Source organism: Nicotiana tabacum, chromosome 23 (assembly GCF_000715075.1).
Source record: "Nicotiana tabacum cultivar K326 chromosome 23, ASM71507v2, whole genome shotgun sequence".
Lineage (NCBI taxonomy): Eukaryota > Viridiplantae > Streptophyta > Magnoliopsida > Solanales > Solanaceae > Nicotiana > Nicotiana tabacum.
The window spans coordinates 128,954,754-128,974,488 of NC_134102.1; the positions used below are offsets into that span (position 1 = coordinate 128,954,754).

The 19,735-nt window shown below is 35.8% G+C and overlaps 1 protein-coding gene across 7 annotated transcripts; it reads right to left on the reverse strand.

Annotated features, from left to right (window-relative positions):
* Positions 1–480: 480 nt before the first annotated feature.
* LOC107766126 (DNA-directed RNA polymerase IV subunit 1) lies at positions 481–18,758 on the reverse strand. 7 transcript variants are annotated; one of them, XM_075246083.1, is made up of 20 exons: positions 18,624–18,758; positions 17,838–17,897; positions 14,958–15,047; positions 14,377–14,497; positions 14,152–14,273; positions 13,062–13,097; positions 12,767–12,982; positions 11,186–11,323; positions 10,983–11,078; positions 9,006–10,892; positions 7,362–7,531; positions 7,199–7,265; positions 7,004–7,122; positions 6,698–6,843; positions 5,388–5,647; positions 5,028–5,201; positions 4,685–4,822; positions 3,619–3,875; positions 1,499–1,610; positions 481–1,064 (listed from the first exon to the last, which is right to left on the reverse strand). In XM_075246083.1, the coding sequence occupies exons 3-20, from the start codon at positions 15,039–15,041 to the stop codon at positions 864–866; spliced, it is 4,344 nt and encodes a 1,447-aa protein (XP_075102184.1). In that variant the 5' UTR covers positions 15,042–15,047; positions 17,838–17,897; positions 18,624–18,758; the 3' UTR covers positions 481–863. The 7 variants fall into 7 exon arrangements, with proteins under 7 accessions (XP_075102184.1, XP_075102187.1, XP_075102188.1 ...); XM_075246086.1 differs by having other exon boundaries at positions 17,838–17,918; positions 18,624–18,756; XM_075246087.1 differs by lacking the exon at positions 17,838–17,897 and having other exon boundaries at positions 18,624–18,711.
* Between the last annotated feature and the right edge of the window lie 977 nt (positions 18,759–19,735).

Sequence of the window (19,735 nt, forward strand, 5' to 3'; positions counted from 1 at the left end):
CTATAGATGATATGAAAACTTAAGTGCACATTAATTGGAATGGATTTTGCATGAGCTCCCAAAGGTTAACAATGTTGACATTTCCTACAAAAGCAAAATTCAAATTCCCTATAACTATTTTAGCTCGATTAGACTAAAAATAACTTTGCATCATATGGTAGGGACAATAACCTAATTATGTTAGAAAACTATTGGAATTCTCTGCACTTAGACAACATAAAGAACTTCTCAAATGCCCTATTACAAATCATATCAGCATTGAATTAGGTGTAACAACAACATAATCACACAAGTGGGATCAATGGAGGATAGTGTGTAGTGTATACGCAAACCTTATCCCGACCTTGTGAAGGTAAAGAAGTTGTTTCCGATAGACCATCAGCTCAAGGAGCCTTGAATTAGGTGCATGACTCTAAATCAAACTTTTAAGAACACAACAAATGGAAGCTAAAGAGAAATTTAGGCTAAGAAGATAGGGGATACTAGAAGATTAAAATGTTTTCATTGATGAAACATTCTACTGATACAACAATAGAAATGCATAGCCCCTCAGAGCTTTTCGTTGCTACTCCCACTAATTTCCCTTTGCCTTAGACCCTATGAAAGGCAAACAAACCTTAGTGGGAGCAGCAAAAAGAAGCATAAGATAACGGGGTATTCAAAATTGGTTCACGTATTTAGTACAACTATGTTACATGAATACTTCAGTTGCCTACGTACCTTGTCTGGCGGGTGTCACCTGTTCAAAAGTGGCAGAAACGTACCCGTACCAGATACTTACACACACCACTGTATACATACATACCCGTAAACGAGTGAATATAACACGTTTTTATTTTAGTTTATCGAAGGCCTTTATCATTTTACTTGACCTCATTTTGCAAGGATGAGGCAGTGGGACCACGCGATGCTCCATTCAACCATTTATAGGTTTTTGCCTTTTGAGGAGCAATTAGTTCCAGAGCATGTTGTAGACACTTACGATACGAGAAATCTTCAACTGTTCCATCTGTACGTACCAACATAAAGCAACGGGAATCTTCATATTCTTTGTGGTAACCAATCTGTGATAAAAGGGAAAGACCATCAGTAGATATACCACATGTATTTCTCTATTTTTGCTTATGTAATTTTAGTACATAGTAGTATCGCGAGGTCAAACGTAAATGGGAGGAGTCTTACCCATAGTACATTGGTAACATTGTACATCACTCATATTAGGCACAAACTATCTAAGGCTTAACATCTGTAAAGGGATGAGCATGTTCATCCCTATCATACGATATTGAGGAGGGGGGACACTATGTCCCCCTTCTTCACAAGCTCCGGTTTTGGTTATTAACAGTAAAAAGTAGCGGTCAATGTCAAACACCTCACCATCAAAAGGTGGATTTAACTTAAAAGAAAATCCAAGTAATTCTAGCAATTTCATCGGCATTCGTTTCATGACTTTAGTTAGTATTTCTCAATAATCATGAATAACTTTCATCTAGATCACCTTTATTTCCATTGCTCCTTTTCCGATCTTCTCACTCCTTCTGGGATGAAAATGTAATGCCATCATTACTATGGACTTGTCTGCTTCACTTAACTCGCGATCAATAGCATATCTGCACCAATTTTGACAAGTATAAGTTAGTGAGAAATTTGAAATAGAGAAGTCACTTCCCACAAGAGAAAAGCAACAAGGTGGGTAAGCAACATGAAAAGGAAAGATAATACGTGAACAAACAAATTGTAGCAAAATAATGGGTTTCCTCAGATTTAAGCATACTCCTGAGAAATTGAAGATAAAGTATGTGTGACGTTGTTCACGTAAAATATGAATTCAGAGAATGATTTCAGCCTGGCGCATATAGTCCGACATCACCGAAATGTCTTGGCAAGTATAATGCTTTCTGTTTTGCTTAGGTAGTCCGTTTATCAGGAATAAGTTAGTTGCAAATTTAAAATAATGATACTTCAACTTGGAAGACTCAATGTCTGAAACATCGTCAAAGGATTAAATAATAAGCCTCTACATATATCTTTTCTGAAACATCGTCTTTCCCTTGTCTGGTCCCAGCAGAAAACAAGATAAAATGGAGAATAATGTGTCATGGATGAAGAATTCATGCGCAATCCAATATAAAAAAGATTACTCCATAGCACATTCTCTCTCCAATCTTTCTTTTGAAAACCAAAAAGAGGAAGGGAAATTTTGCTCACTTTTTCTTCCGTTCTCTTCCTTTGCTTAGTTTCCTTTTATCTTTTTTATTCTTTTTTCTATTGGGGGAAGGGGCGAGAAGCCTTAGGTGAAGAAAACACTTGATTATAAATGGCAGTTTAGCTAGTTTAAAGTAGTACGTGGATTAAGCCGGCTGGAGAATATCCTGAAAGCTAGAGGAGAGTGCTTGGAAAGAAAAGAAAGAAGTAGAAGGCTTCTTCGATAGTCAATGAGAAATCAGTAACCTGAGTGCCCATTTTGCTTCTACGGAAAAAAATATGCTCCTAATTCAAACTAAGATTCGTATTTGGCTTTAACGCACCTATTAATAAACATATGTTTCTAATGAGCCACGGAGAAAGATAAAAAGAGAGTAATGAAGAGCTAGGGGCAGCAATGGGTCGGGTCTCATCGTTTATGGGTCATGCGTCGAAAATTTTAACCGTGAAGCTACTGATTAAGCATCTGAGTTGTCACGTGTCAATCCATCTAATACTAATGGTTGGATCATTTCAAACTTACGCATTAACCCGTGCCTTGTAAAATCATATCTTTTACATACACATCATCTAAAAATAATATGAAGCAAATCATTCAATAGATAAGAATATTATGTATATCAATGCATCTAACTTCACTTATCTGACCAACAATTTAGCAAATTTACATATCAAAATATATGCTAACTTGATAAGCACAAAAAAAAAAAAAAAAAATCTCTAGATAACAACACAATCTCTATGTAGTAAAGAAAACACCTATTAATACTCAAGAGATAAATATTGAACCAGGAAAGCAAACACAAAATCTTTTAGCTAAATTTCTTTTGGTGTAGAAGACAGGCAACTGAAAATACAAAATTACTATCGAAGTCATTGTGTTTAACAAGTTAGATGGGCTCATTTTGACATACTAATGAGCTTTAAGCAGGTTGTTAGAAACCCAAAGGTTGACGCAAAGGTGAAGATTAGAGGTTCTGTTGTGTTGGGTTCACGTGTTGTGTTCCAAGTGGTTGCCCCGAGGAACAGCTCGGCTTTGTTAACAAAGAATAACCTTACTATAAGAGGTAAAGATAAAATATACATAGATAAGGAGGAGGAGAAATATAATTCATAGTCAATAAGTTGCAGCTAAATAGATAGTCAGATTCTATTTTTCTTCTTCGACTACTTTTTCGTTGGTGATGGGTTAGTATCTACTATCAGATTCTAAAGTAACTAGATGCTCGGATATTCTCCCGCCGGACTAACTCATATTAGCATAGACCAATCAGAGTCATTAACATTCCGATGACTTTGAAACTTAATTTCAAAGAAATACGAGAAAAAGTACGCAAATTCCAAATATAACAGTTTAAAAGAACTAAACTTTATCAACGAAGAAGGAATTGCATAAGAGAAGCATTGACATACTTGGACAACATTTGCTTCAATGCCTGAGAGAGCTTCTTTATGTCATTGAATGAAAGGAAACTTCTCAAATTTGCAATTGACCACTGGCTTTTACATCTCTTTGTATTGAGATCATCAAGTTTACAAAGACGTCGTGCAAGAGCCTTGTCAGCCGTTTCATTGTCTTCGTCAAGAGTGACCTTCACCTTTTGTCTATTTGATGTGACGTGGTTGCCCAGCAGAGCATACACATCTGTTGGTGCAGCAGGCTCATATCCCTGATGAAAAAGGTCCGGATATTTTAGTCAAAGTCTTAAATTGTTTTATCATATCACTTATCCTGGTCTATCAGATCCATAAAATTAAGATGAGAAATGACAAGACTGGAACGAATCTATTCACATTAAGTTTCTTTTTTTATAAAAAAATAATCATTAAATGTTTGGGCCAAAATAAAAGCTCCCATATACAAGTAGTATACCAAAAAGGTAGAAACCCTACAAAAAACATGGTTTTCTACAAAAAAACAGCTTCCCTAAGGTAAATATTTTCAACTTATGCGGTAATACTTCACATGTAATGTCAATAATGGATTTTGAGATCGTTCTATCTATATATACATAGTCAATAATGTCAATAATGGATTTTGAGATCGTTCTATTTATATATACGTAGTCACAAATAAAAGGAGACATTAATACAATATCGCATAATATGCACTATATTCACTGTGAAAATCATATCTTCTTTTTGGTGAGAAGACTGAAGTTCTTTTATAATGCATGCAAAAAGGAATAAGAAGGAGATGATTATCTTGAACAATAAACACATGCATTCTCCCAAGTTGCTTTAGGATTGTATAGTTGCCAGATTTTTTAGAACTAATTTTCCATTTAAAAGCATGAGCAGAACAACTCCATCGGAGACAAGTATCATATTATTAATTTTTTTCTCTCCTACAACCAAATTACGCTAATCCATCTGAGTTCATATCATAGCAATATAATTGGTAAACCAGCTTGGTAATTCCGCAAAAAAAAAAAAAAAAACAAATGTGAACTTCAGTAAAAAAAAATTGGTTTTATACCTTTTCAGAATAGATAATGTCAAATGAAAAACCAGTCCCTGTGGAAGGAGTTTTTCCCCACGCCAATGCTTCCAGACTTCCTTGAAGATCATCACTTAATTCTGTCTTGGCAGCCCTAACAAAAGAGTCCCCGGGATGCTGCATTGGGTTCAACACGCAGAAAAGTTTCAAAACTTGGAGATACATCTCCTTGACATATTAACTGTTATCACTTGTAATATGAGAAGTAAACTATTAGGAAAAAAAAAATAAGGGAAAAAAGAGTAAGAAAATTGGCAACACATAAATTTTATCAAAATTCTTTCCTTTTAGCGGAACAAAGGTCAAATGTGAATCACATTACCGAAAAGCACGCTTGCATAAATGGTGAAATAACACCAGCACACTTTCTTTGCTGTGCCAGCCCTTTTGTATTCAACGGAACAAATTCTCCTGTAGCTGTGAGACAATCTGCTGCAAGTACCAAGTGTTCCGGAAGGATTTTCTTGCCAGTTTCAGAGACAGCAGAATTTAGATTCTGCACTTTAACTCAGCGTTGTCAGAATTGTACCATTTTATTCTTGGAGTAAAGAATAAAAGGAATCTTAAGTGGAAATAACGTTAACATCAGAGTAAAGAAAATGTGGTTAAGTTATATATCAACAAAAAAAAAGGCTGTCGAAAATTTAGACGAAAAAACAGGAATCTCGTAACCAGAACTCACACGTAGAAAGTACTTCCATGCTACATCAACTCCATAGGCTACAGTCAGATCATGGACGTTATCGGGATGACTCCGCTCCCAATCAATCAAATCCATTATATGGAGGCAACTATCCACAAGTGCATTCCAAAAGTTGTTCCGGTCACAACTTTCCGACATGAAGACCTGCAAATATAGTTCCCCGGTAGAGCCTCTGGAAGATTTTGATGTACTTGGCAACTCTCTCCATAAGATATCAACTTTTTTAAATGCGGAGAAACCTAAAAAAAAGGAAACATCAAAGATAAACGACAAAATCAAATACTTTAAAATAGCAGCTCACCAGAATAACAAAAGGTATCCACAAGAAGAAATTGTGCTACAACTTTTAGAGATAGAACAAATATCCAATGTTGAAGTCACTTTCAAATGTCCTCTCATTTGTGATAGATATTATTCATTAATCTTTTTCACAATCTTTGACCGAAGGAATCCAACTACTTCAATAATCTAAAGAGGCCACAGACGCGTGACAATTCACATGCGAATTACACTCTTCTTTATGAAGATCAGGATAAAATGATAGAAATGACTTTAAACAACTCAATGTCCAAGATGTCAAAACTTTCCTGTAACTTCAGCTTTGCAAAAGCTGTGAATTAATCTCTTGTTTAACCTTTAACTCAACCCTGATACTGCCCGTATCAAGCAACTCCCTTTTTCCTTCCATAAAAATTCATGCAAGAAAAATGTTGTTTCCCTTTATAGCAATATCATTCAACATCAGACTAAGTCATAAGGACAAAAGCATAGCTAAATAGCATGTCCATTTCATGGTTTCTAAACCCACATTAAAGTGGCCAAAATGTTTGTAAAATGATTTGAGCCCCTAGAGATAATAGTTTCCAAACAACATAAATATCTAAACGAAAATTTAGTTAACAATCACTAAAAGATTTTCCCGTAGTTGAATAGGAATGGATTCAAAAGTCATAAACTTGAAATGGATACTGACAGACAACGAAATCCCTTTTTAATGAAAAATGACCAGGAACATAGCCAGCAAGGAACAGATTCCATGTTCTTTTCAATAACAGCAGAAGTCAAAACTCCTTTTCACAAAAAAAAAAAATAATAATAATAACAAATTAACAAGTACATAGCTCAAGGACATCAGCTTGCTAGGCAATAATATGGAAAGCAGAAAAAAGATCTAAACCTTTGATACATCAGCTTGCTAGGCAATAATATGGAAAGCAGAAAAAAGATCTAAACCTTTGATACATCAGCTTGCTAGGCAATAATATGGAAAGCAGAAAAAAGATCTAAACCTTTGATCACAGTCTCAAGAAGGAATGGAATCACCAAATCACGAAGTGTATCCAGTAGTGAAAAAGAATCTTTTGAGGTCTCAACCACAGCAACTGCGATGCAAATTTTGGAATTCGCTTTTTGCATTTCAGCGGCTGAACAATCCCTACAACATTTACAAGAAATAAGAGAATACGAAGGCCTAAACAGTGATCAAGAGACTGTACAATAAGGTAGTGGAGGATTCAGAATGAATTTATTTCATATCCCCATTTCCATGCATCCAATAACAATTAAAAGATGAAACCCAAAGCAAAGCATCTTACTTGCATGTTATATGCAGGCTTGGAAGATCAATTCCAGCTTCCATTCTAGTTGATCTATATCTCATATTAAGAGCATCTATTACTGATTTCAGCTTCAGCCTTCTTGTCTTCACATATTCCTGAGAGAGCAGAATTTAAGAGCACAAAACCAATAAAACTACAAAAGGATAGGAAATGAATTTCTTATTGCATTACCTTATCTATATGAAAATGACAAACCCAGGGACTACTGTGAGTGCTTTTACATGTTTCAGGGGAGAAGCTACATCATAGAAATCTTTAGTCAGATAAGAATCAACCGAAAGGATATCAACAAAACTGGATTGCAAAAGTTTGAAAATGTAGGAAGAGCGTGTACCATATCATTACGGTTGAAACAATATCTGAAAGAAGAAGCCTTTCTAGATGACCCTTGACCTCTATAGCTCCATATTCAAAACCATGAGCCCATCTGCCAAGTCTTCTCGAAAGAAACAGAGTTGCAGTTTTCTCGCTACTATTACTCTTTACTCCAGCTTCCAATATTTTCTGTTAAAGTCACATCGGAATACCGAAAAGTTTTACAAGGCATTTCAGCAACAAAAGAATCATAAAGGGCCAAAAAAGGACAAGCAGCAACCAGCTCAACATCACATTATTTAGATCATATAATCTTGCAAGAAGAAGTGGCTAAGAAGTCATCGCGAAAGGCATGCAAGATGTTTTACCATTGCAATAGCTTGTTCTATACAATTACATGGAAAGCAAAAATCAATAATATGAACCCCAATGAAGAAAGAAAATAAGTGTATATGGTCGCTTTTGAAGACAATAGGAAGCTTCTATTCTTTTTCCTTTTTTGATCAATTCAATAGAAAGCTTCTATTAGTTTAATTTTATCTGTGTTTTTAGGTCAACAAATATTTTCCAACATGGAAGATGCTGTTAAATTTCAGTGTGTTCAACGCTTATAAAAGATGGATCCTTCTATCTCGTCTACAAGCCCCTGTGCTGCTTTTCTCTCTGCATCTTCATTCTTCTGCTCCTCCAATTTTCTGTTTCTCTTCCTCTTAGAATCTGTTTTCAATGCCTAGCTACAGCTGCTTCTTGTTAATCTCGGGTTACTATCATTTTCCCACTAATATTCACAAACAGAGAACAAGCTCTCAAGTGATAATTAAAAAAATGATAACAAAAATAATAAGTAATAATAATAATAATAAAAATATTAATAATATTGAGCATGAACTTTCACTTTTGCCCACCAAAATGGTCCCACTAATTCACTGTTGCATCCATATCAGTTTTATTGTCTATGCTAAAAGGGAGTGAAAGATCTTTCGAGCTAACTTTCCTATCAAATACAGAAATAACTTCACTCTTCCTATTCTAACAGTAACACCGAGTTCACTCCAAGATCACTTGCAACTTTATTTGCCACTAAGCAAAAGGTTTCTAAAATAAAGACTAAAACTTATGCCCACTATCAAAGGTCAAATACAGGAAAAATGAGGTTGCAGAAATTGTCATTGCAAATTACCCTATGAGTCATATCACATTTTTTTTAGAAAGAACAGATTTAGCAAAACAGAAGTGCAGCTTCATCATCAACTAAGCCAAATATTTAAAGATAGAAAGCATCAAGTGATTGCAGTTATTTCTGGTATATTATTGAATAGATTGAACTTGCGAAGTTGACAATTGAATTTGTTGATTGAATAAGTTAGTATTTGGGCCAGCTTAAGGCCTCTCATTAAAAAAATGACTTTTGGATCCTAGTAGAACCTTTTTCTGAATCATGGTGAAATTGCTATAAATGAATTTTTAAAAACTTGTGAAAACCCTAAATCAATTTGGTTTTTTGGGGTACGTCCAGCAGGTGACACCAAAGAATATGGTTACAAGGATATGTCTTTCTAGAAGGGTAAGTTTCCAGGAAAACGTCGTTAAGAACATTGATCTAGTCCACATAACATAGTAATGCCGCCCCAAAAGTATAAATCAGCAGAAATAGAGAGATAACCTTTAGGTTTAGTAAAGGTGATGGCTCAAGTGCACCGACAGGTAGATCCAAAGCACTGTATGCAGCTTCTGAAATGGCACAGGCTGCCAATGAACCAACAGGATGGCCACCAATTGCATGAGAAGCACGGTTATATGTAGAAGAAATTTGTTCTGCGCTGTAGTAAGAGAACTGCACAATTTGATTCCCGTAAGCATTTCTCACTGTTCCATCGTATCCACTGTACAGATCACGCATGAAAAACATAAGCTTACGGTTCAATGTTCCGGAAACATCAGCATGTCCACTAAAAGAACTATCACGGGTTGTCAATGAATGCACGAAACACTCTAGAGGATTCAAACCCGCAAGAAATGAATTCTCAACCACAGCACACGGGATGTAAGGACCAGGACGTTCAGGAACATTATGAGCTTTCTCAAAAGGAAGATGTGCTTTATGATTATTCCATGCATCACAAGAAAGTCGACGCGGCATTCTAAACGATAATGGAACCAAAGACTGCTGCAAACCAAGACACATGCTGTGTTGGACCAGTTTTAGCAGGTTGCCCTTACTCCCAGCTTTTAACATAGCCAGAAACGAATTCTCCTTGCTTGCATAATTATATACTAAATTCTGGATATCCCGAAAAACATGCTTGAAAGAACTAACAGAAGCTTGACTCAGAGAAGCTGACTTCTGCTGCATGATAGACATAAACTCCAAATTAAAACCCATGGCTTTCTGGCTTACTTCTAGGCTTCCGGCAAGGAAATCGTGATTATACCTCGACATCAGCAGTTGGATATAAGATAGTCGCTCTGCCTCTTGCAAACCGCAAAAGACTTCATCAATCATATTTTCTCGAGAATATGGATCAGAAGAGATGTAAAGATCGGACAATGAAACACTAAGACCCCTCATTGACAACCACTCACAAAGAACTGCTTGTGCAGCATAAAGGAGGTCAAGAGTGTCACCTCCATGGTGTTTAACAAGACTATAAAAGAGATTTTCACTGGCATCACGCAGCCAAGAAGAACCACCGGAAGATGTCACAATTTCCCCATCACTAATACAGACGCCATTTGATGGAAAATCACAGTCAAGGTCTGATGGCAAAAACAAGCTGAATAACTGTTTCCCAGTCCAATAACTCCTGTTTCTTAATGGTGCCTGTACAATAGCAGGCATCCCCACTTGATGAGGACAAAACATTTGTAGCTGCTGCACCTGGAAACGGTCCAAGAAAACTCCTTCTTCCAAAACTAAATGAGCAGCAGTTAAGCTGTCATGACTTAACGAAAGAAGATTTTGGCCACTCTGTCCATCAATCAGCTGCCGATTCAGACCAACAAGCTCACTAAGCTCAACCCTAGAATCGATTGATTGCGGAACATAACCATGAAGGCAATCACCATCAAAATCCCCACGGAATGGAGAACACACAAGAGGATTGATTGAAAGAACAGAAATTATTGGAAGAATCCTAACAGACAGAGCAATTAGTGAGTGTTGATGAATAGATGGAGGTCGATTTATCAACACAACATCTCCATCAATAAGAGGTCTATATATTATATCCCCTCTCTGCAACTGATCCATTACACTAATACGAACTAAGACACCATTTCTACGAACGTGAATCGCCCCCTTCTGAAGAATCATAAGATCACAGTGATCAGTCAACTTTTCCCAATTCCGTGAACTTAGGGGTTCCGCCATATGGAGATCCTCCGCAACATGACACGGAATACCAATCTCACCTAGCTTTATGTTGGGATCACCAACCACAACCATGCGGAAAGCATGGTTAGTGCGTTTTGCCAGAACCAGTTCTTTCACATACTTCAAACCAGTAGCAGGGGCATTAGGATCGTTGGTTAGTGACCTCTCCGCACGTATCTGCAGTAGCATAGGCTCAAATCAAATGTAACATTGTTTTACGGAAAACTAAAAAATAAAGGGAAAGCAAAACATGGTTGCATCTCTTGCCTTGGAAACTTTAATTCTATTAAAAACACACATGCTCAAGTCATTTGCTGTCCCTCTGAAGTCAATCAGCTTTCTGTAAAGCCTATTACTCTCATCCTGGGATATTAAAAGCGGCATGTGACCAGGATATAAGAAAGCTGGGTGCCAAAAACTGTAAATCAATGATACAATCAAAGAAAAGGCACACATTTCTAATCACTTACAAATATCATGTGCTGCCCAAATTCTGTGACACGATGACTATTGGGAGTCAAGAGGCAGCTTTTAAGGAAGATTGAGTTCTTCCTTCTGAGAAGTCCTTCAAGAAACCCTGGATCAACATCTTTCAGAATGCTATATACCTAAAAGTCAGAATGTTAATCAGATGCACCAAAGAATAGAAGGGAAGACAGCAAAAACATAAATCACTAATGAAAAACACAGATACAAGCTGGTTCACTGTTCCATCAGAAAGCTTGGACGGTATTTGACAAGGGTGCATGACAGTATTAAAAAAACACCTAAATAGACACCTGTACTTGCACCAGATTTTAAAGCCCCCCCACCCCACCCCAAAAAGCAACTCTCATCTTTTTTTCCATTTAACCACCTGTGCTTGACAAAATGGCTATTAACAAACACTCTGATCGTGCGTGCTGTTCAACTGCTGCAGATTTGGACAATATAAAACTTTTCTACTTCCAGTCTTCCACTCATTCACTTTTTCTTGAGTTTTGACATTTCGTAAAATTGCAGGTCCCACTTCTTTCTTTTTAATCATTTTTTTCTTGACAGAATTTTTTAATCAGATGCATACCCCTTCTTCGCTTAAAGCCCACCGAACAACAACCCAAAATCATCACCAAAATCAGTTGCTTATTTTTTTTTTTCAATCGTCCAAAATCCCAGAATCATTACCAAAAAATCATCACCGGTAGGGATTGGCTCCATCAATCTCTTCATCATTTTTTCTATCCATTTAAGCTCTTCAAACTACAAAGCTCAACCCCATCCAAGCACTATGGTAGCTTCACTACAATCCAAAGAAATTTATAGTATGTACTCCAGTAGCTGCAAGCGCCTTCTTCAACCAAACTCACCATTTATAAAAATTTCAGATATTAAACTGAATCAGCCAAATCCATTTCTGGTTTCATCTCCATACATCAACCTCAAATGGAACGATTCATATATCTTTTTACGGATACTCCGCCACGTAGAGGTGTTCAAATGGGGAAATTGGGAGCTGGGGACCAGCTTTACAATCTGGTGCAAGTACAGGTGTCTATTTAGGTGTTCTGACTGAAGAGCAAATGAATGCGCTGCTTATTCAAAGTTCAAAAACATACATATTGCTAAATATTCAGCTAAACTCAGAAGTTTTGGATCTACATTCCTCATCTAACCCTTCATTACAAGGCGATTATCGCAAGCGAGAAACAACAAAAAGCTTCTGATTTTACTACAAATGAAGAGGGAAAGATCTAGAAAACTATCAATACTGTGCCGTCATTCTAATGGATATATTAACTGAAATATAGCTGCATCTTCCTGGTAAAAGATATACGCTAACTAAAAAGGGCTTCAGCACATGTAATTTCTTAGTTATCGGTGAAAGGGCTATTCAATCTTCAAGTTGTGTCTAATCAGTAGGAAAGATAAAATATATCACGAAAAGAAAGAACAACAACTAGAAGTTTTACCTCCCCAAAAAAATTAATCTTAAAATTAAAAAAACAGGGTGAAATTTTGACAAGATAGGCCAGTGCAAGAAACCAACTGAAACTGGTAAGAATTTTTGTTACCTGAGCATGTGTTAAAACTCTTTTGTACTTTGAAGAATTTAAACTTGCATCTTGTTGTGCATCATCTGGGATAAAATTCCAATAGTCAGAAGCCAAACTTCCTCCACAAGTTTGCTGAAGCTTCTTTTCGCTCACTTCTGCCATAATGGCAGTCTTTCCAAACATGTCTTTAGGAGATACTTTAAATTTCATTGGTGGATAACCTCTTAAAATTCCCTGCTTATCAGACAGATAACAGGTCAAGAAATTTTTACAGGGGGGAAGAATATAATAATTTACAGCCAGTAAGACTCACATCACAGTAATTGCAGGCAGATGTCGTATCAGCACCCTGGAAAAGGCAAAGCAAAGAATTTTCACCCTGGGAGCAAAAAGAACAGCACCAATATCGATGTGTCGAATGTGAAGTACCAACCACCATAACAGCATGGAATTTTTTTTAAGAAAAAATAGCGCATCTTTACTGCCTAATGGAATAGCAAGAAATAAACATATGATAAAGCTCTACACAAGAATGAAAGTAATAAATGTCATCTTGACAAATGAGCTCATATCCGTTTTCTCTCGATTCCACCGGAGTAACTAATTCCAAGTCTTCTGAACTACTTCCAGACAATAGTACATAGTGCCTTCTTGCTAAGAGATTATATGCAACAGAAATAAGGGCTACCAATTTCTTAAGACAACTGGACATGACCACATATCTGTGAATGACTGAATGTTCCATAAGAGGAGGGAAGTCTGAAGAGGCAAAATACTTCAACCGTACTCATAAGATGGAAGTAAAAAAAGGCGATATGCCTAAGAAACCAGTAAGATGTAACAGACTTCTTAAATACAAGGTGCTATTTTTCCCCTACAAACCTGATTTTAATCAATTTGTGGTGACTGATTCCACCAGGACATGAACAGAAAACTGACAGCATTGTTTAGGAAAGTGAAAATGCACACAGTTGTTTATACAAATGCACAAGAAATAGCATCTATTCATTGTATAGTGCTGAGTGGTGGCCCAGAATACCAGCATAGCATGCTACCTCGCCACAACAATGCTACGCCAACTCGTTTTATCTCCATAAACTAACTACTATCAAAACCCAAATTACATCAGCTAAAACATGAATGGTGGAGTAGGAACTTGGAGCAAGTGCATTAACAAAAGTAACACTAAACAACTGTTAGTAACTGAATTATAAAAAGGAATTACTTCCCTACATGTGATTTACCTGAAGAATTATGACAAATAGCTACCTGAAGAATCCACTAAGATGTTTTTGTGACAAATAGCTACCACATATGTTACTGGAAAAATAAGCTATGCTGCTAAAGTTCTCGTCTTTAATGAAATGGTATCAAGTTTCAGTACTGAGTGTATAGTACCTGACCTTGACCTTATCACGACGCACAGATTTGCATCCCGGACATACTTTGTTCAGGATCTTTGCAACCTCAGATATGAAATAGGGATTGAGTATTGTGAACGGGAAGTTTATTAATCCAAAATGACCTGGAAAGGATGTAATAGACTAAATATTAAAAACAATTACTTCCAGTGTAGGTGAAAGTAGTAATGCATGAGCTATTAGCAAATCATCAGCTTCCACTCATACCTTCACATTTTTTCCCATCTTTTGCACCACAGGTGGAGCACTCAAAGATTGGATTCGGAAACCCCAATGCAGGATCTGTTACTTCGTTCACTGATCCAATAACCTTAGCTGCCAATTTGGCCTAGAAAAGCAGGAAAGGCATAAATGTGGATAATCTCCATTTAATAATTAAATTTATTAGAAAGGTCTAAATTAGCAACTACATCCATACCAAATTTATAAGCCTTAGTTTGACTTGACATAGCCTATTATGACTAGACTAAGAAATAGATGGCAGTTTATAGAAAGGTGGGCTCCGGGCTCCAAATTTGTTTTAGATTACTTCATAGTTCATATCAATTTGAGATTTTCCAGGAATAAAACTGGGGACTGACAGATTTTGAAGTAGCACGGTATTTATAATGTAATTGTTAGTAAATGAAACCTTTATTTAGGATCGCACACCGTTTTGCGAATGACAGAAAAGAAAACTGAGACAAGCTACTTTGGCCAGTGGGACTAGATCCACTGCAAGCAACCAAGAGAATGAAGCAGACATGCTTTCTAATTTAAATTACACCAAAAGTTTGACATATACTTACTGCATCAGTCTCCGATAAGATATTGAAAATTATGCCCTTCAGAGTACCTGAAGGCACTTGCTGCTCAATAAGATCATGCTCCATCTAACTCTGGAAAATAACAAAGTGGTTCAAGAATATACTACAGAGAAAGAACAGAAAAAAAGTAAGCATAATTCATCTAACAATGAGAAAATACTTCAGCAATGCCTTCAAAACAATTCCACCCCCATGCAATAAGACAAGCCCATTAAGCTTTGTTTAAGAAAACATACCATTCGTTTTAGAAGCATTTATACGATCACAGACCACATAGCTATTATATCTCACTAGATTAAACAAACCCAAAAGTCCAGAACCCTTGTGACATTTTTTATAAAATAAATGGCCTATTTGATATTTAGAACAGGAAAAAACTATCTTCTCAACCTGGTTTGGATCGTTTGACTATGGCTCCGCGTTCTTTACAATCATAAGCTCGATCACGAGGGTCCAAATCAGGGTCTCCATCTCGCCTTATTTATTAACTAAGTTCGGGAAAATCAAAATTTGCATAAGTTATAGGTATAGCTCAGGAGATGAGATTGGATCCGCATCATCTGGAACTAAAGAAGCTTCGGGGTCTTGATTTCCATTCTATTCTGCATATGGAATTAGAACCGGGCAACCCCATGATCGTGATTTGATCATCATTAGGTGGTGAGAAAGCACGCCTTATGATGAAGGGGGGAGCATTACGCCCGATCAAGACAGCAGTATAGTACGGCACATGGGATCGTTTGACTATGGCTCCGTGTTCTTTACAATCATTTGTCAGCCTTACTTGGGATGAGTTATTTGCCAGCCTTCCCAAAGGATTTGATTTGATAATTAGATAATTCCAGAAGTAAAACATGAACATATTAGCATATCAAAGATTTTTAATTGATATTGTTAGTCCTATATCTAGAATAATTAGTTCCTCAAATAACATTGCTTTGTGAAATATATAAATGGATATCAATCACTTTGCATCATAATGGAGCATAAAAGAAGTATACATCCAAGAGCCTGACTAGCCAAGCCGGGGCTTGGACTGTGGACAGTCAACGGGAAACCAAAACCGGGATGTTAACTTGCCAGCCTGCCATAAAGATATTCCAACAATCATTTTCAAATACCAGATGCTAAAATTGAGTTGTTTCTTTCATTTAAGGGGAGAATGTTTTACAAGAAGAACCAACTTTCATATCTTTTTGGTGATTGGATGATACTGTTAAAATAGGTTTTTGGTTTAGCCAAAAGCACATAAGGAGGTAACAATGCAGCTGCTAGTTAAGGTGCACAAAGTGGTATTTTTGGAAATGGTGTCAGCATATTTTCCTTCATTAAGGTCAATTAAATGACCTTAGAGCTCTAAATCGCTGCAATACTCATCCTTCTTTACCTGAGATGGTAGAAGCAATTCCATGAAATTCTTAACTAAGAGAAGATGATGTAATAAGAGTCCTAAATTACCAAACAATACCTGACAAAATAAAGGGAAAGTTCCATATAATGGTCGTGAGACTATCTATGTTACACCCCCAACATAATCAAAAGATGAGTTCCATAAAAATGTGAATGTTAAGATGGATATCCGATCATACAATATTGGACAAGTTATCCTACAAAAGTGCAAGTTGCACACAAAGATAAAATAGGAGGAACCAAAATCAAAGGTCACCCAAGATTATTTGATAGTGACCTCCAAATGTACCAGTCACAGGTGCAACATTATGATGACTGAAGGTGAAAAAAGAGCACGAGTAGGTCTATCGTAGAGTTCCAAGACCTATAAACTCTCGGAATCAATGTAGACTTAGCAAGAACAGAACACAATGGAAACAAAGGATTCACAAAAACGATACCAACTAGTTAGGATTATGATGTAATTGTTATTCTTACACTTACATTAGGTCTAATATTTACTAATCTGGTTAGATACTTGTACGTCAATGTAAGGATAAATGTCAAAGAACCTTTGGTTATAGAGAGCACCTAATTTTCTTTAAGAAACGAATTATCCTATATTTGAATGAAATAAGCCCGAATAGAGCAGATGGATATATAGGATTTATATAGCAGACTCCCGCTACTTTGGAATTGAGACAGTTGATTGATTGGAGAGAATCACTAAGCAAATTTATTTTGTCTTCCCACAACCTCAATTGGACTTCGTTGTTTTTGTTAAGTGTCTCAACCAAGCTTAGACCATATTGTCCTTTTAGGACCACATAATAGCCCCTAAATAAAATCTTTACCCTATTATTTCACTGGCCATTTTGTTAACTCTAGGGATAACGTAAAAATAACTTGGCTTTAGCATGCAAGGGCATCCGATAAATTCAATTCAGAACATCAATAGGCTTAAATAATCATGTCTGCCCTCTCTTTGACAACCTAAGAACACACGCTGATGATCTTAATTAAGCGTTTTTAACAAATACATTTTGTTCATGCAAAGAACTCTTCTATGCCACTAGCAAAACAGCAAGACAGCATGTAGGCGTTGTCTAACAAATAGAAACTTTTAATGCCTTAATTCACATAGGTTAAATTTTATGTGTACTTGAATTGGATAAACTTGCAACCCTTATACCTGAGTGGGATAGCCCAAGAATATTATAAAGCACGGATGCCCATACATATATCCAACGGGGAAGATATTGTGCATGCTAGTACATTTAATGCCCCAAATAGACTCTAATCCAAAATTAACAACAAAACAGTTTTGTTCAACTTTCTTACATTAAAATCATGCCAAACACAATTATTTTTTTTTAAAAAAAAGGTAATCTCTTGGGATGAAAAAATAACAATTTAACCTCCGCCCAAGAAAAGAAATCAGGTAATGAAACTGATAACAAGAACACATTTTACCTGCTAGTTGAGGCTTGACCCAAATGTTCTCAAATTAGCAGGGAGCCTCTCTTTTTTTCCCTGACAATAATGCATTCAAACCTAAATTTCATCAAGACTCTGCAGTAACCAACCAAAAAACGATCTTCTTCCTAATATAAGAAGAGAAATCAACTGATATGCAGGGGCGGAGCTACCCCTTGTCCAAGGGGAGTCAATTGACGCCCCTTCACCGGAAATTATACCGTGTATATAGGTCAATTTTTGTTATGTATATATTTTGACTCCCCTCCGCAAAAATCCGGCTGGTACGTTGCAATAAATGACATACATTACAACCATTCATCATGTTTCATTATTGAAAAGCAAATTATCCATTAACAAGCACATGTAAAGCAAGGGGGCCCAAAATTTTGTTTTTTACTACCTAAAAGAATAAGACAAAAGTCTAAAACCCCATTGATCCTAAAACCCTCCTCTATAAGCAAAACAGTTCAAACACCAAACACCCATTAATCCAAACAAATAAAATAAAAAAGAACTTAAAATCCACATTGCCCTATCCCATTACTCATCAATAACACAACTACACAAGACATGCAAAAAAATAAGAAACAGAACTATACATATATTACACATATACAGCTAGAGAAGTGATCAGTAGATAAAAAAAAATCCAATCTTTACATTAGAAGAAACAAAAAGGATCAAGAAAAAATCAGATGATCATTCAACACTATATTAACATCCACATTGATATTAAAGTTTTGATTTTTTACCAAAAAAAGACCAAAGCTTTCCACTTACCTTTGCCAAAAGCTGAGAGTTAAGCAGTTGTTGTTTTGGTTGAGGGGGTGGGGGTGGGGGGTGTTGAAGGGACTACTACTGTCTTGTTCTGGAAGAACTTTAATGTAAACAGAACAGCTAAAAGCAGAGAGGTTCAAGAAAAGGGAATAGGTTGGGAAATTAATACTGTGCTACACAATTCAAGACAAAATCGTAAATAATGTGAAAATCGAGTGCATAAAGATTTTAAGGGTTTGGTTTCAGAGTTCGAGATTATTTTTGGATGTAACCGTCGCGTCGAGTTTGTGAGTGGCGTCGCAGTTACGACAAAAGCTATAGGGGTTGGATTCTGTCAGATACTTAAACCCTGGTTTTTGACCTTAATTACTACGTAAACCCCCGATTCCTTTACATAAGCAAAACTCAAATTATCTATTATATTTCTCTTTTACATCTCCTTAAAAAAAAATATTAAATAAGAAAAAATTTTAATTATTTTATCCTTATTTTTATCTTAAGATAATTTCACTTCGTTTAATATTTACTCATAATTAGGATATTTGTAGTCTTCAAACACAATTAATAGTAAGGGTAGAATAGGAAAAAAATAACTAATCTACTCTTGAACTTCTAAAATGATAAATTAAAGTATTAAATAAGAAAAAATTTTAATTATTTTATTCTTATTTTTGTCTTAAGATATAAGTTCACTTCATTTAATATTTACTCATAATTAGGGTATTTGTAGTCTTCAAAAATAATTAATAATAAGGGTAAAATAGAAAAAAAAAATTAATTTACTCTTGAACTTCTAGAATGACAAATAATTTAAAACAATTATTTTTAGAAACCACGACAGATAATTTGAAATGAATGGAATAATAACTTTGAAGAATTAAAATTGATTGTAAGTACTATTTAATTTTAAATCACATTAATATAAGATTAAACCTACATTCTTTTGAAATTAATTTAAATTTAGTTAAGAAAAAAAGAAAATAGATACCAAAAACTCTATATGCTGTACTAATAGTAGCTGTAGCACTTCCGATATGTTTGTAATGAATTTTTTAAATTTTTTTAAAGACTTACATATTGTTCTCGTTCATCATTTTTTTGTCATTTTAGTAAAA

Excerpts from the sequence above, each read along its gene's own strand:
- LOC107766126 (XM_075246083.1), bottom strand. The coding sequence starts at position 15,041 with ATGGAGCATGATCTTATTGAGCAGCAAGTGCCTTCAGGTACTCTGAAG. Across the intron at positions 7,532-9,005 it reads CACCTTTACTAAACCTAAAG|AAAATATTGGAAGCTGGAGT; the intron begins GTTATCTCTCTA and ends TGACTTTAACAG. Across the intron at positions 3,876-4,684 it reads ACATTATCTATTCTGAAAAG|GGATATGAGCCTGCTGCACC; the intron begins GTATAAAACCAA and ends CTTTTTCATCAG.